This window comes from Elephantulus edwardii, unplaced genomic scaffold, assembly GCF_000299155.1.
Source record: "Elephantulus edwardii isolate Elephantulus edwardi_28Jun2011 unplaced genomic scaffold, EleEdw1.0 scaffold00152, whole genome shotgun sequence".
Classification (NCBI taxonomy): domain Eukaryota; kingdom Metazoa; phylum Chordata; class Mammalia; order Macroscelidea; family Macroscelididae; genus Elephantulus; species Elephantulus edwardii.
This window is the reverse complement of record NW_006399902.1, coordinates 4,087,598-4,104,131: the sequence shown is the minus strand read 5'-3', so window position 1 is coordinate 4,104,131 and position 16,534 is coordinate 4,087,598. Positions and strand designations below refer to the sequence as shown.

Genomic DNA, 16,534 nt, shown 5'->3' with positions numbered 1-16,534 from the left:
CCATTTTATACTCCCACCAACAGTGAATCAGGGTTCCAGTTTCTCCACAACCTCGCCAGCATTTGTTGCTTGCTGTTCTGTTAAATTTTGCTATTTTGACTGGGGTGAGATGATATCTCATAGTTGTTTTAATTTGCATCTCTCTTAGGGCTAGGGATTTTGAGCATTTCTTCATGTGTTTGTTAGCCATCTGAATGTCGTCTTCGGTGAAGTGCCTGTTCATATCCTGTGCCCATTTTTCTATTGGATTATTTACCTTTATCTTGTTGTGGTGCTCAAGTATTTCATAAATTCTGGATATAAGTCCCTTATCTGATATGTTATTACCGAATACTTTTTCCCAGTCAGTGGCTTCCCTTTTTACCCTACTGGAGAAGTTTTTGGATGTGCATAGGGATTTGAGTCTTAGAACGTCCCATTCATCTATGTTATCTTCTCCTGGTTGTAGCAGTGTATCTTCTCCTGGTTGTAGCAGTGTATCTTTCTACCACTAGGCTACCAGAGCTCCTTAAAAGGAGCTAGGGCTCTTTATTTTAGGACTGGGGCAGAGAGGGTACCAGAAAGCCTGGAATTTATTATATTAGAAAGCAGGGAAGTACTTGTATAATTGTAACACCTGTTAAATGGACATTGTGATGAATTTATCAAATTGTACATTGTTACAAATGGGACACATTAAAATTGTGAGCCATTTACTAGGATACAGCAAAGATACAATATTATCAGTGATGTCCTTGTTTAAGAAGCAATACACAAATCTACATCAAGGAATATGCAACAAAATAATTGTAATCTTTAGAATCATCAAGACCATGGAACTCAAAGTCTAAAGAACTCTTCTAGGATGAAGAAAACAAAAAAATGTATGTAAAATTCAACATAAACGCAAATGTTAAATGCCTTCTCTGACTTTGGGGATGAAGAGAAAGATTGATTTGACGTAAAAGAAAATGTCTTTTGAGTCTAAGATTTAATAAAGCTGGTAAAATGTCGGGACCAAATTGACAAACGCTTGGATTCTAAGCTGTTTGAACTTTATTCTGGAGCTAGAAATAAGGGGAATTATGTGGTTTTGAGGGGAGAAATAAAGCACTTTAAAACAACAACAACAACAAAAACCCCAACAACCGAACTGAAGCCCCTTTTCAGGTCTAGTTTCCATGAATTGAGTTGAAATTACCTTTCATTCTTAACCGTGAAATAAGGTAGAGGAATCCTATTGCAGATCCTGCTCAGAATCTGTTTCTTTACCACAAGAATGAATTTAAGCTGATGACCTTCCAAAGCTGATTTTTTCCTTCTGTTGATAAACCTTTAAACTTGAAGCACAGCCTTTCTCTTCAGAATGAAACAACCTATCCTTTTAAAAGATTTTTTTATGATTTATTTTCTCAGATCTGTCCATCATTTATTGAGATGTTTCTGGGCCCTTTTTCTGTTGTCCACACTTTTTAAAATGTAAATGATCTTGAACTGCAAGTTTAAGTGGAACAAAATTATCTAGCTGGAATATAGAGATCTAGGATTGTTAGAGCTAATCCTCATTTTCTCTTTCCCCACTAAAAAAATACATCAGGCAACCACTAACAATTCATATGTATGCATTTGTATATGTTTTAGCAATTATAAGAATTACTGCACATTTTAAGACTTTCACATTAATATTTGTATTTTAAAGTCAGTTGGGCCCTGACTAAGTCTCCAGCTTGGAGGCTAATGTGTCAAGCAGTTAGATTCTGGATGGTAGGTTCTCTTGTTTCAGTTAAAAATTAAGTGTGAACTGTTTGTTTTATTTCAGTCTTGTGTGAACTGATTGGATTTACTTGATTTAGCTAACCATCAGCTATGGGCAGGAAGCCTTTTGTTTAAGTGGCTCAGGACCTGATGAACAGGCTTTAAAAGTCGGTTGGGCCCTCAAGCCTGTTGTTAATTCTATTTAGGAAGAGCATTCTTCTAAGTGGTACAGCACTGGTCTGTCAGTTTGCTGTATTGAGATAACTTGGGGTTGCTGTGATGCTGAATTCTGTGCCACTGGTGTGTCAAATGTGATAATGATTACCCATGGTGGACAATGTTGCGTGGAGCTCCCATATTGACAGGCTTGGAAGCAGGATTGACATCCACTTCCTAAACAAGGAAACTTGCCTTTAGAAACTCTATGAACATAAGAGAAACAGTGATAATTATAGAACAGGGTTCAAGTCTTTTGTTCATAGGGTCATTATGAGTCATGCTCTACTCAGTGGCACTTAACAAAAACAATAACACATTAATAGAGCATTGCTATAATGAAAGCCACCAATTCTAGGTTCCAGTCCTTATTGTAGCTCTGGTGGCCTAATGTTAAGAAGCTGCCCTGCAATCCCAAAGCCACACAGTTCTAATCAACCAGTTGTTCTGCAGGAGAAAGATGGATTATCTCTTGTGCAGTTAAACTACCTTTGAAGATTCGCTGGAGGGATGAGCTATGAGTCGGTTCCTACTCAGCTACACACAATAAGTCCTTATCTTGCTTGACTTCTTGTCTCTCATCAAGTCATTTTCTCTTACAGCTTCAGTTTTTTTCTATAGAAGATAGGATTGATTTGTGTCTTCTAGGCTGCAACACTTCCATGATACATCTTCAAGGATATGAACATATACGGCAAAGCACAATTGATAACAGTGCATCTAAATTCCAAAATCAATCTCCATAATAGTCTATGTGTTTCCTATTGCCAAAGGGGCCTTTTAGAGTAGTGAGAGAAGATCTTCACCCTGAAACCTACAGTGTCCCTTTTCAGCAGGAAGTAGCTGAGAGAATACGCTGTCCCCTTTTCCTTATGAATCAGGGTCTCTCTCAGGGAGGAGTGATAGAGAATGGCAAAGGACACACTGACAAAGGAGATTAATCAGAACTGGCTTTGACAAGCACTGTGGCAATGGGACATTTAAAACACTTTCAAGGTGGGGGGAACGAACAAACTGGGGAGGAGGGTAGAGAAAATAGTGCAACAGTGAATGAATGGAAACCCAGAATCTCTGTGAATGTTCATAAAAATTAATAAAATTTAACAAAAAAAAAAAGAGAAAGAAGATAGAATTGAGGGTAGATAGTTTCAACATCATAACCTAAAAATTTTTTTTTCAGTCACAAACCACGTTGTTGAGATTGCCCATCTTTCTTCCACAGAGCCACATGGTACATTTGAACAGCCTTCTTTGTGTTGGCAGCACAACTTCTTAATCACTAGGCCATGCTATCAAGTTGACGGACTCATAGCAAATTTCTTTACAACTCTGTGAAACATGGCCCAGTCTTGAGCCAGCCTCATAATCTCTGCTGTACTTAAGCCCATTTTTGTAGCCACTGTATCAGTCTGCCTCACTGAGTATCTTCTCCTGTGTTGACACTATACTTTAGGAAACATGGCCCTTCTGAAAACATGCCCAAAGTATGTGAGAGACAACCATCCAGGACTTCTAATGAGCATTCTGCTTGCACTTCTAAGACAGATTTGTCCTTTTGACAGTCCAAAGTATTTGTGTATTCTACCACATTTCAAAGACATCAATTCTTTGGTTTTCATTATTCATTTTTCAACTTTCATATAAAGTGAATATAAGGTGATTAAAAATACTATCGTTTGCAAAGTCAGATCTTTTTTCCTATTTTTTCCCCCTCTATTTTCTGCATCTGTAAGGTTCTCGCTGCAAGGTGGTAGGGGGTCCTCATTGCCTTTGGAGTGAGCTCATTTTAAACTTAGTAGGGTGGCAAAATTGGCCAATTTCCTTATTAAGATTCTGTTCTCTTTATTTGTATGGTCTCTCACCATCAAATAACATTAAAAAGAATAAGAATCTAGAACATTTGATTCTGTTCATGTAGAACCTATACATAGACCAAAAACCAGTTATCCAAAGAGAAGAAAGGAACACTGCCTAGTTTTAACATCAAGAAAGGTGTGTGTCAGGATTTTGTTTTCCCTGTATTCCCTCTGTATGTTGAACAGCTAATTTGACAAGCTGTATTATATGAAGAATGTGGTATCAATATTGGAGGAAGATTCATCACCAACCTATGTTATATAGATACTGCCTTGCTTACAAAAGTGAAGAGGACTTGAAATCCTTCCTGCAGAAGATTAAATACTATAGCCTCCAATGTGGATTACATCCCAATAACAAGAAAACATAAATCTTCACCGCTGGACCAGTAGGCCACATCATGTTAGATGAAGGACCATTTCATCTTTCTTATATCCATAATCAAAACTTAGAGTAAGAGCAGTCAAAAATCGAAAGACATATTGCATTGAGAAAAGCTGCTGTCAGAACCCTCCAATGCACCATTTTACAAGGCAGTTTGATGCTTCTTCAAAAAGCTGAATATAGAAATTCCGTATGACCCAACTGTTCCACTACTTAGAATATACCCTGAGAGTATGAGAACTAAAGCACAAACTGAGATTTGTACACTTAACGGCATTGTTCACCATCACAAGAACATGGAAATAGCCCAGATGTCCAACCACAAACGAATGGATTGAGACATAGTCCATTCGCACAATGGAATACTAAGCAGCATGTAGGAGCAATGACTTTGTAAATTACCACCTAATTTGGGAGGGACTGGAGAGCATTATCCTGAGTGAACTAACTCAGCCCCACAAGGATAAATGTTGCATAAGACCATTATTGTAGAATGAGTACAAGGATCCAGGAGGGGTGGCAGAGGCTGGAAGCAGAGGGATGTGGATGTGTTGGGGGGAGGGAGGTATTAATCATTGGGTTGTACAATTTGATAGGTGGGAGGTGAGGGAAATTGAAAGAATTTGTTTGAATTTGTATTTTAATTTTGTAAATACACTAGTGGCGGGCCGGGAAAACTCCAGTGCTGGTACATTTGAACAGCCTACTTTGTGTTGGCAGCACAACTTCTTAATCACTAGGCCATGCTGTCAAGTTGACGGACTCATAGCAAATTTATTTATCATCTTACTTGGATCCACAATCAAAATCCATGGTAAAAGCAGTCAAGAATCAAAAGACATATCACATTGGGAAAATCTGATGTCAAGTTCTCTGAAGTCCTAAAGAACAATGATGTCAGTTTAAAGACTAAGCCATGATCACCCAATTCAAAATATTTTTCCATTGCTTCTTAAGCTTTTGAAAGCCACAGCACCTTATTTGCATAGTCTTAACACAATCATTGTTGTGTGAGAGTCTCAAAGACTATATTTGCTTTTATTGTTTTCCCATGCTATCAAGATGGAACTGACCTCCAGTGGTTTTCAGAGACTATAAATCACACAGGAGAGATTCCCTAACTCTAGGGAAGAGCTGGTATTCAAACCACTTGCATTTGGGATGACAGCACAACTTCTTAACTACAGAGCTCCCTTGGTGATTTCAAGGACCAAATGACTAGAAGGTGATTTGAAAGACACTTTGTGACTAGAACTATATTTACTTATTACGCCATATGTTTTCTAGATCCTTCCATGTTGTAGCAGGTGTCAGTACTTGGTTCTTTTCTATAGCCAATCAGTGTACCATTGTGTGGATATACCATGTTTTGTTGTCTAATCATCATATGATGGATATTTGAGTTATTTCTGCTTTATAACACATAGGAATAGGGTAGGTTTGCTAGGTAATACAGTGTATTTTTTTTCTTTGTTTTAATTAAAAGTTTTCAGAGCTAATTGATTTTCCGTGCAGCCGTTCATGCACATTATGTTTTGTGACATTAGTCATGATGCCCACAATGTAACTGCACTCTTCTTACTACCTCCCTGTGATGCTTGTTTCCATTAATCCTTCTGCCCCATCCTGCCTGCATTATTTCTGAGCAATTGCTAGCCTTTTGATCATACATATTTGATTATTTATGGAGTAATTCCTTGATGCTTCACATTCTAATATACCTAGCTGCACTACCAACCAAAGGGCATGCATTTCAAATCCACAGTCTATTCCATGAAAGAAAGAAGAACAATCTCCTGTGCAATTAATGCCTTGGAAAACTCACTAGAGTTTGAGTTACTTCTGACTGTACAGTACGTAACAACAGTCTATTATTTGACTCAAAGTTGAGCCATGGGTTTCTAGGTTCTAAGGGTGACTAACTAAGGGCTGTCATTGTGGGGTTCGATCAGACCAGTAAGCCTAGTCATTTTTTATTAGCAGTATAACATGCTAAAGATTGTGTCACCAGAGCTCCTTTATGCCTGACTATGTTTAATGTTTTTCAGTTTTGTTTCATAATTTCACCCACACAATCCAGGGGGACTCTGGTGACTGTGTGATAAGAAATTGCACTGCCAAGTAAAGATAACATGGTTTGAATCCGTCAGTTGCTCTGCAGGACAAAAATGGGCAGTCTACTCCCATGCAACTTACTGCCTCTGAAAACCTGCTGGAGAATCAGCTATGGGTCAGTTCCGGTTCAGTGGTGGTGGTGATTAGGTGCCATCTAGTTCAGTACAACCCATAGCAATCCGATAAACTAGAGATCTGAACCCTGCCATATCCTGTGCCATCCTCACACTTCCTGACACACTAGAGCCCATTGTGGCAGTCACCATGTTGATCAATCTGGTCAAATGTCTTTCTTTCCTTTGCTACCCCTCTTCCTTTCTGAGCATCATGGCCATCTCCAAGGAATGTTCAGATATGTGAGACCTCCAAAGAATACTCTGGCCACACCCTCTCCAAGACATGTTTATTTCTTTTGGCAGTCCATGGGATGTTCAGAGCTTTTCTCCAATGCCACAATTCAAAGGCATCGATTTTTCTTCTGTCATCCTTGTTGATTCATAGCAAGTGATCAGAGAGACCATGGTCTGAATTGGATGTACCTTAGTCCTCAAACTGATACTATTACTCCTCAAATACTAGAGCGGTCCCTAACTGCAAACTTTCCCGGTACAGTATGTCTCCTGATTTCCTGACTGCTCATACCAACAGTGTTAATTGTGGATCCAAGTAGGATGAATTTCAATCTTTTATCTATTTTGATGTTGCCTATTGGTCCAGTGGCAAGAATCTTTGTTTCTTGACATTGAGATGCAATCTGTTATTGAAGGTTCTGTTCTTTGATCTTCTACAAGTGCTTCAAGTTCTCACTTTCAGCAGTCAAGGTTGTATCATCTGCATAATGCAGGTTATTGATAAGTCTTCTTTCGATCCTGATGCCACATTCCTTTTCATAGAGCCCAACTTCTCAAATAATTTGTTCAACAAACATATTGAATAGGTATAAAGAGATATTGTAACCCTGACGTGCTTTATCCATTTTAAACCGTGTAGTGTTCTCTTGCTCTGCACACTAGCCTCTTGGCCTAGAAAATACGTTTCACATGACCACAATTCTCTGGGATTCCCATTCTTATCAATGTAAGCCGTAACTTGTTATGATCCATACAGCCAAATGCCTTTGCATTGTTAATAAAGCATAAATAGACGTTCTTCTGATATTTCTTACTTTCAGCCAGGATCTGTCTGACATCAACAACAATACCTCTGGTGTCATTTCCTTCTCTTAAGTCCTGCTTAAACTTCTGGCAATTCCCTGTCGATGTACTGTTCTAGCCGGTTTTTAATGATCTTCAGCAGTATTTGCTTGCTTGTGGTATTAATGATACTGTTCGATCGTTTCCACATTCTGTTGAACCACAACATTTTTGGGAATGGGAATAAATATATACCTTTTGCAGTCTGTTGACCAGACAGCTATCCTCCAAATTTCCTTGCATATACTAGTGAACACATCCAGGGCTGCATCTGTTAATTGAAATAAGTCAGTCAGTATCATTTCAATTCCTAGGGCCTTATTTATTGCCAGTGCCTTCAGTATAGCTTCACCTTCTACATTACCATTGGCTCCTATTCATATGGTACTTCCTGAAATTGTCCAGTGTTGGTCTGTTCCTTTTGGTACAGTGATTCTTTGTATTCCCTCTATCTTCTTTTGATACTTTGTATATCATTGAATATCTTGCCCATAGCATCTTTCAATATTGTGGCTCAGGTTAGAATTTGTTTTTTCAGTTCTCGAAGCTTGAGAAGTGCAGAGCAAGGTCTTCCCTTTCTATTCTCCAATTTCAGCTCTGCACATTCCATCGAGCTGCACTTTGAAGTGTTCTGTTTAGCTCTTTTACATGTTTTCCCTTTGTTTTGGCTTCTTGATGCTCTACTGCCATTTTTAGATTCTCTTCTGACATCCATTTTTGGTTTTTCTTTCTCTTCTGTCTTTGTAATAAGTTTTTGCTTTCTTCATGGGTGATTTCCTTGATAGCATCCCATAACTCATCTGGTCTTCAATCACTGGTGTTTGGTGCTTCAAACCTTTTCTTAAGATGATCATGAAATTCAAATGGAAGAGACCCAAAATCATATCTTGGCTCTCATGAACCTATTTTAACTTTCTGGAGCCCCAGTTTGAACTTGATCATATACAACAATAATAATGACATCCAAAGACCTAGAGAGCCAACATCATGATAGATAGATTTCATCTTGTTTAGATCTACAGTCAACATCCTTGGCACCAGTAGTCAGGAAATTAAAAGACATTTTACATTGGGGAAATCTGCTGTCAGGGACTTCTCCAAAGTTCTAAAGAACAAGAATGTCCATTTAAAGACTAAAGTATACCTTATCCAAACCATAGTCCTCTCAATTACTTGCTGTGCAGCTGAAAATTGAACAATGACTAAGGACAGCAGAAAACAAATTGATGCCTTTGAGTTATGATGTTGGAAAAGAGTACTGAATATCCCATGAACTATGAGGATAAACAAATATGTCTTGGAAAAGTTGCGGCTAAGGTGCTCCTTAGAGGCAAGGAAAGTGAAACTTCTCACATACTTTGGGTGTGTTGTTAGGCAGGGTAGATCCTTGGAAAAGGACATCATGTTGGAAAGGTCAAGAGTCAGCCAAGGAAGAGAAGACCCTCAGTGAGATAGAGTGACACAGAGCCAGTAACTGTGGACTCAGATATATCAGAGATGGTCTAGATGGCACAGAATAGGGCAGGATGCAGACCTGTTGTTTATAGTGTCACTGTGAGTCATTTAGTGGTCAGCAGTGAATACCATCTCAGGGTCAAGGAAGTCCATTAATCCTCCGAACAAATTGTATCTCTGCATCTCTGCTTTGCTTCTTCTGGACAGGGAGAGACCAGTGATTATTTTTTACATGGCTCTTTTCCCACTTAATGGATCTCATTTCCTTGTTAAAGATCAACTGTCAATAGTTTGGTAGATTTACTTTTGGATTAGCAGAACTAATCAATTGGTCATTCGCTCTATCCTTGTACCAATACCAGGCTGTTTTAATTACTATGGCTGTGTTGTCTGATTTGAGATTCTGACAATTAAAGCCTCCTACTTTTTTCTTCTTCTTCAGTTGTTGTTGTGTACCATCGAGTCGGAATCAACCCATAGCTGACCCTCCAGCAGGTTTTCAGAAGCAGTTTTATTGTACATGAGGAGATTGCCCGTCTCCTGCAGAGTGGATTTGAAACACATGCCTTCAGGCTTGCAGCACAGCACTTTACTACTAGGCCATCAGGGCTTCATCCTTGCTGTACTTATCCAAGCTCTCTTTCTTTTCCCATATTTGAAGAATTTCTAAACTTTTCCCCAGTATTTTCCAGCAGCAGTGGCACTATTTTACTTTCCCACCAGGAATATGTGTTGTTATTGTTAAGCGCTACTGAGTCATCTCTGACTTTGGCCTACATATACCAGAAGGAAATGTCTGATTTTGTATCATTGCTGCAAAGTTATATCTTTACTCTCTTTGCTAATTTTAATAATTTGCATCTTTGATTTATTTTTTTCCCCAAGCTCACCACCCTTGCCTCTAAGATAGATTTATTTGTTCTTTTGGCAGTCTGTGACATATTCAATACTCTTTGGTAACACCATAATGCAGAAGCTTCAGTATTTTTGCTTTCCTTATTCATTGTCTTTCATTTGCATGGGAAGCAATTAAAAATACCATGGTTTAGGGAGCTCTGGTGGCCTAGTGGTAAGAAGCTGCATTGCATGTGGTTTGAATCCTACCAGATGCTCTGCTGGAGAAGGATGGGAAATCTCCTCCTGTACCAGTCAGATCCGATTTGACAGTACACACGAGATAAAATAAAATAAAATTTTTTTAAAAAAAAATAACCAAAACCATGGTTTGAGTCAGGTGTGCCTCAGTCTTTGAACTAACATCATTGCTCTTTATTACTTTTTATCTCTTTAAACCTTGACAAGAGATTTGGCCAGTGCAGCGTATTTTTTTCTTGACTACCATGTGTGTTGATTATGGATCCAAGTAAAATTAAATATTTGGTAACTTCATTATTTTCTCCATCTGTCACAATGTTTGTTGCCTGTTGGTCCAGTGGTAAGGCTTTTTATTTACTTAACATTGTGATGTAACACATATTGAAAATTATAGTCTTTGATCTGCAGAAAGTGTTTCAAGTCCTCTTCACTTTCTACAAGCAAAGTTGTGCTGTCTCTGTATAACTCAGTTGTTGGTGAGTCTTTCTCTGGTTCTGATGTCACATTCTTCATATCCTCCAACTTATTGGTTTTTTTTTTCTCTCAGCACACAGATTGAATGGGTTTGGAAAAGGAATACAACCCTGGCTTCCACTTTTCCTGACTTTAAACCAGTTTTTTTAAACCTTTACTTCAAAAGCATCTCATTTCACAGCCTATTTCTTTTCTATGCCTCAGGTAACAACAGATAATAAATTTGCCTTTAAATTATTATTACAAATCTTATCACCTTCCTTCTAGCATACATTGGAGAATATTAAGTTAGACATAATAAAGGTAAGACTTTTGAGCTGGTCATTGAAGGAGCCAGACACTTCCCACTAAAAACTCTTTGACAATAAGGTACCTTCTGCTTCCTTAAGTACTGATGTGTGAATTCTGAGTCATGCAACATTACGTGACAGAGTAGAACTGCCCCTTGGGGTTTCCTACATTGTAATCTTTATTGGCAGATCTACAGGTCTTCTCTCCCACAAAGCATCTGTGGTTTTGAATCACCAACTTTTGTTTAGATATTTGGCTCAACATTGTTATAAACTCAACAGTGTAAATAATTTTAAAAATCACTTAAGATTTAAATTTTCTTGAATTGCTCAAACTATTAAATCACACTGATTGTTTGCAGAATAGCCATTGGTTGTCACTTGGGGGGAAATCTTAATTGATTGGCGATTATAGTAAGATTTAGCCAAGTAGGTTTTTCCTTAGTCTAATGAAAGGTCTCAACTTTGGGAGGGAAAGTGGAGTGGCTTCTGTGTCATTAGACATGGCATTAGGTATTTTTTTGCTCTAAGGAGAAATGGCCTGCTCAAGTTTATGTGGATGCTAATTAACTTTAGAGAATTGGTATTTCTTTGAGTGATTCTGGCACTGTTACAGCTGCTTTGGCAGTTTGAAACTTTAAAGAAGGCATAGGGGATTTAAGATGGCCTCTGGAGATTGGAACCCTCATTTACTGCTAATGGGAATGGAAAATGGTACAACCACTGTGAGAAGCAATTTGGCTCTTCCTAAGAAAACCTGGAATAGAAATAGCATTTGATCTAGCATTCCCACTATGAAGTATGTATACCAAAGAAATAAGAGCTGCAACACAGATTGACATCCTCACAGCAATGTTTATTGCAATGTTAGCAAAGATTTGGAAACAAGTGGCTCTTAAGCAAAAAAATTATTTAAAAAACTGATTCAGTCACACATATTTTTGCACAGCACTCTTATGTCAATTTGCTGTACTGAGGTAACCTTAGGTTGCTGTGACACCAAACCCTGTGCCATTGGGGTATCAAATGCCATAACAGTTACCCATGGTGGCCAGTGTTTGGTGGAGTTCTCAGTATAAGACAGGTTTGAAAGCAGGACTTGCATCTCTTTCCTAAACAACATGCCTCTGAAAACGCTATAAACTTTGAGAAACAACAATAGTTATAGAAAGGCTTCAGATCCCTATGAGTCATGCTTGATTCAATGGCAGTCAACACAGCCATATATGTGTGTGTGTGTCTATCTATCTATATATATATCACTAAAGAGCACATTGACTAGGGATGATAGAGAATTAATACCTTTAAGCTGTAGTGCTGAAGAAGTGTATGAATATACCATGGACTGTTGGGAGAACAAACATATTTATCCTGGAGAGGGTAAAACCAGGCAGCTCCTTGGAGGCAAGCATTCTTTTAAAACTCTGTGTGACATGCTTTGGGCGTATTGCAAGGAGGGATCAGTCCTTGGAGAGGAACATAATGCTTGGGAGGGTAGAGGGACAGTGCAAGAGAGACCCTGAATGAGATGGATTAACTCAGTGACTTGGGTGATGGGAGTAGATGTGTAAGAGACAGTAAGCTTGGTGCAGGATAGAGCAAGGTTCAGAGCTGTTGTACGTAGGTTCGCTATGAATTGGAAACAACTCAGCGGCACATAACAACAAACAAAAAGTACAGATTTGTGAACTGTAGTATAATATGGATGAATCTAGAACAGATAAAGCTGAGTGACCTAAGACAGTCAGAGGAGGACAATTACGACTTAAAACCACTAATGTAAAAATCTAAAGAAAGATTTAAAAGAGGTCATGGTACTAGGGATATAAAAGATACTGTTAGATGGATCTTGGCTGAAAGCAGAGAGTACCAGAGGAATGTCTGTCTGTGTTTCATTGTGCTAAGGCATTTGACTGTGTGGATCACAACTAACAGTGGCTAACTCTGAGAAGAATGGGAATCCCAGGACACTTTATTGTGCTTATGCGAAATCTATACGTGGACCAGGAGGCAGCCATCAGAATAGAGCAAGGAAACACTGCATGGTTTAAAATCAGGAAGGGTGTACACCAGGATATGTCCTGTCTCCATACCTTTTCAATCTATATGCAGAGCAGATCATCCTGGAGGCTGAGCTTTATGAGGAGGAATGTGGTATCAGGATTGGAGGAAGACTTATCAACAACCTGCATTACACAGATAACACAACCTTGCTTGCTGAAACTGAGGAGAACCTGAAGTGCTTGCTGCAGAAGATAAAGGACTATAGTCTTCAATAGGGATTGAAACTCAACATCAAGAAAACAAAGATTCTCACCAATGGACTGATTAGCAGCATCATGAAATACAGTGAAGATACTGAGATTGTTCACAACTTTAGTTTGCTTGGCTTCACAATCAATACTCATGGTACCAGCAGCCAGGGAATCAGAAGACAAATTGCATTGAGAAAGTCTGCTGTCAGGGACATCTCCATAGTACTGAAGAGCAACAGTCAGTATGGAGACTAAGGTTCGCCTGATCCAGGCCTTGTTCCTTGTAATTACATGCTGTACATCAGAAAGCTGGACAATAACTAGGGATGATAGAAGGAGAATTGATACCTTTGAGCTGTGGTGCTGAAGAAGAGTATTGAATGTACACCATGGACTACTAGGAGAACAAACAGGTTCTTCCTGGAGAAGATGAAACCAGGCTACTCCTTGGAGGCAAGGATTCTGAAGCTCCATCTGCCATACTTTGGGCATGTTGCAAGGAGGGACCAGTCTAGGAGGGGACATTATGCCAGGGAGGATGGAGGGACAAGAGGGGAAGACCCTCTATGAAATGGATTGGCTCAGTGACTGGGGTAATAACAATAAGGTTGACTCAGGATAGAGCAAGGTTCAGAGCTATTGTATATAGGATCTCTGTGAGTTGCAGGTGACTTTACAGCACTTAACAACAACAAAGAAAGATTTACACACAGAATCAGTCTTGGAGAGTTAACAGGAATGAGGGGCAGAAGAGAACAAATAGTTACATTAATCACTTTTAATTAATGGTATAAAATAAAACTTCAGTGAATGATTTCATGAAAATACATGTGATTTATAAACTTTGAAATAAATTTTTTTTTAACTTTTATGTCAAAGTTCAGAATGCAGTCCAGCTTTAATTGTCAGCTGCAGCTTTATGCATGTCATTTGTTCTTAAGCTTTAGATTTTAAAGCAACCTTCCTTTATGATGTTGATTTTAAAAATGTAAATTGCTAGGGAGCTCTGGTGGGCTAGTGGTAAGAAACTGCACTGCAATCCCAAAGGTGGTTCGAAACCACCAGCTGCTCCACAGGAAAAGGAAAGGATGGACAGTTTTCTCCTGTGCAGTTTACTGCCTCTGAAAACCCTCTGGAGGGCCAGCTATGGGTGAGTTGCAACTCATCTCGAAGTGTTGCCCACTGACAAGTTGATAGCTATAGTTTGAAAAACACTAACCTCTTTTCTATCTTAAAAATGTACAAATTGAGCAGGTTGAGGCATGTTGGTTATATTAAATTATCTGTTTCTTTAAACTTTTTTTTTTTTATTTTTTTTTGTGTGCGTGTACCGTCAAATCAGATCTGACTGGTACAGGAGGAGATTGCCCCTCCTTCCCCGGCAGAGCATCTGGTGGATTCGAACCGTGTTTCTTTAAACTTTAGTAGAGGAATCTGAAGTGATTTGTTCTGCCAAGTTTGGTGATAATGGTGACTACTTCTTGCCCTGTATGTTTTAGGAATATCCAGAAACATTTTTCAGATCGGTCCATTTGCAATCAGTGTTGTGCTCACTTCTTTTAGAGACTTTGGACTTCAAGTTGTGTTGGTCAGTTATGTCTTAGCATGATGTGACTCACAGACTCCTTTTTCTTGGTTTCAGCTTTGGGACATCCGTAAGAAAGCAGCTATCCAGACATTTCAAAACACTTACCAGGTTTTAGCTGTTACTTTCAATGATACAAGTGACCAGATTATTTCTGGTGGCATCGACAATGATATCAAGGTACGTTTGTGTTTAATCATTCCCTTTTATCTATCCCCACTCACATAGGTGAAGATAATATCTTGGAACTTCTTTTCTCTTCTGTTCTTGTCACCTTCCTAAATCACAGGTTGCTTTGCAGCTCATACAAATGCTTTCAAGGTCCAGACATGTAGTATGAAGTCTCTAGTAGGAACTCTGTTGAAGTAAACAGTTCAGATTCTTCATATAGACTTTCAGAATCAACTTTTTAAAAACTGTTCTGACCCAGTGAGACATTGGATATAAATCAATTTGTGTTTTCTTACCCAGGTCTTTTCAGAATACATTCTTTCCAGAATACATAATTAAGCCCCTGTTCTCACATGAACAGTGAGGGATGATATCCACCTCAGAGAGTCATTATAGAATAGCTTTAATATGCATAACATGTTTCCCTGCTAATGAAAAGATGGACAATCTCCTCTCTTTAAGATTTAGAGACTCAGGGGAACCAAGCTTCATCTAACATTCTTTGAGCATGTTTTTAGGAGGGGCCATTCCTTAGAAGGGGGACAGTATGCTTGAAAAGGTGGACGGACTTTCAGTGAGATTGATTGACAAAGTGACTGCTGCAGTGTGCTCAAGTATGTCAGAAATAACGAGGATGGCACAGGATGGGCAGGATTCAGATCGTAGGGTTGCCTTGAAGCAGATTCACCTCAGTGGCACCTAGCAACAACGACGACCTGAAAATTCACCATTTCCAAAATTGAACTTCCTTTCTTTTTTCCCCTCATAATTATTTTGAGAATGTAAACTTAAGAAATATAGGGTATTTCGTTTTTATGAATTTTAATACTTAGAATTAAATAATTTTGATAAATAAGATAGAGAACAATGTCCCTTACCCCCTGAATCCCATAGTATTTTTCTTTATTAGTCAGACCTTCTCAACATGCCTAACCACTAATGACCATTGATTTGTTCTTTGTCTTCATAAGTTTTTGCATTTTGGTGTGGTGTTTGGTTTTTTCACCCACAATGCAATGTAAATGGATTTATACAGTACATAACCTTTTTAGGCAGGGGTTTTCTATGTGTGAGTTCTTTTGAAACTTTGAGGATTTGATGCTCTCATTGCCAGTGGTGCAGTGCTATGGTACATAACAACAACAACATTGCCAATATGGTTAGACTTGGATCTGATTCTCTTGTGCTAGTAAATTCTCCTTACTACAAAGAATGTGCCATATCCCTGGGTTCTTTGTCTATACTGTTCCGGAGCTGTCTAGAAACAGATATAGTTCATTGGGCTCTAGTCCTGAAGAATCCTAAAAAGGGGTTGTGGTGGTTGTTGTGTACCATTGCATCAGAACCAACTCGTAGCTGAACCTTCAGTGGGTTTTCAAAGGCTGTTAATCGCACAGGAGGAGATTGCCCATTCTCATCCTGTAGGGCAGCTAGTGGCCTCAAACCATGTGCCTTCAAGATTGTAGCACAGCTTCTTGCCACAAGGCCACCAGAGCTCCTTGAAAAGGGGCTGTTGTGGTGGTGGTGGTGGTTATTATTATTATTATTAGGTGCTATCAAGTCGAATATAACTCATAATGACCCTGTGAATAAAAGATCTAAACCCTTCTCTCTCCTGTGCTATTTTGTTGTTGTTATGTGCCGTCGAGTCGTTTGCGACTCATAGTGACCCTATGTACAACAGCTCTAAACTCTGCTCTGTCCTGTGCC

At 38.9% G+C, this 16,534-nt stretch overlaps 1 protein-coding gene across 1 annotated transcript in view; it reads left to right on the top strand.

Annotated features, from left to right (window-relative positions):
* The window catches only part of SNRNP40 (small nuclear ribonucleoprotein 40kDa (U5)), a 57,806-nt gene that overhangs the window by 20,598 nt on the left and 20,674 nt on the right, over positions 1-16,534 (top strand). Inside the window, exon 5 of the mRNA XM_006894939.1 lies at positions 14,711-14,833. Within this exon, the coding sequence (XP_006895001.1) occupies positions 14,711-14,833 (123 nt within the window). The remainder of the gene's footprint in view (positions 1-14,710; positions 14,834-16,534) is intronic.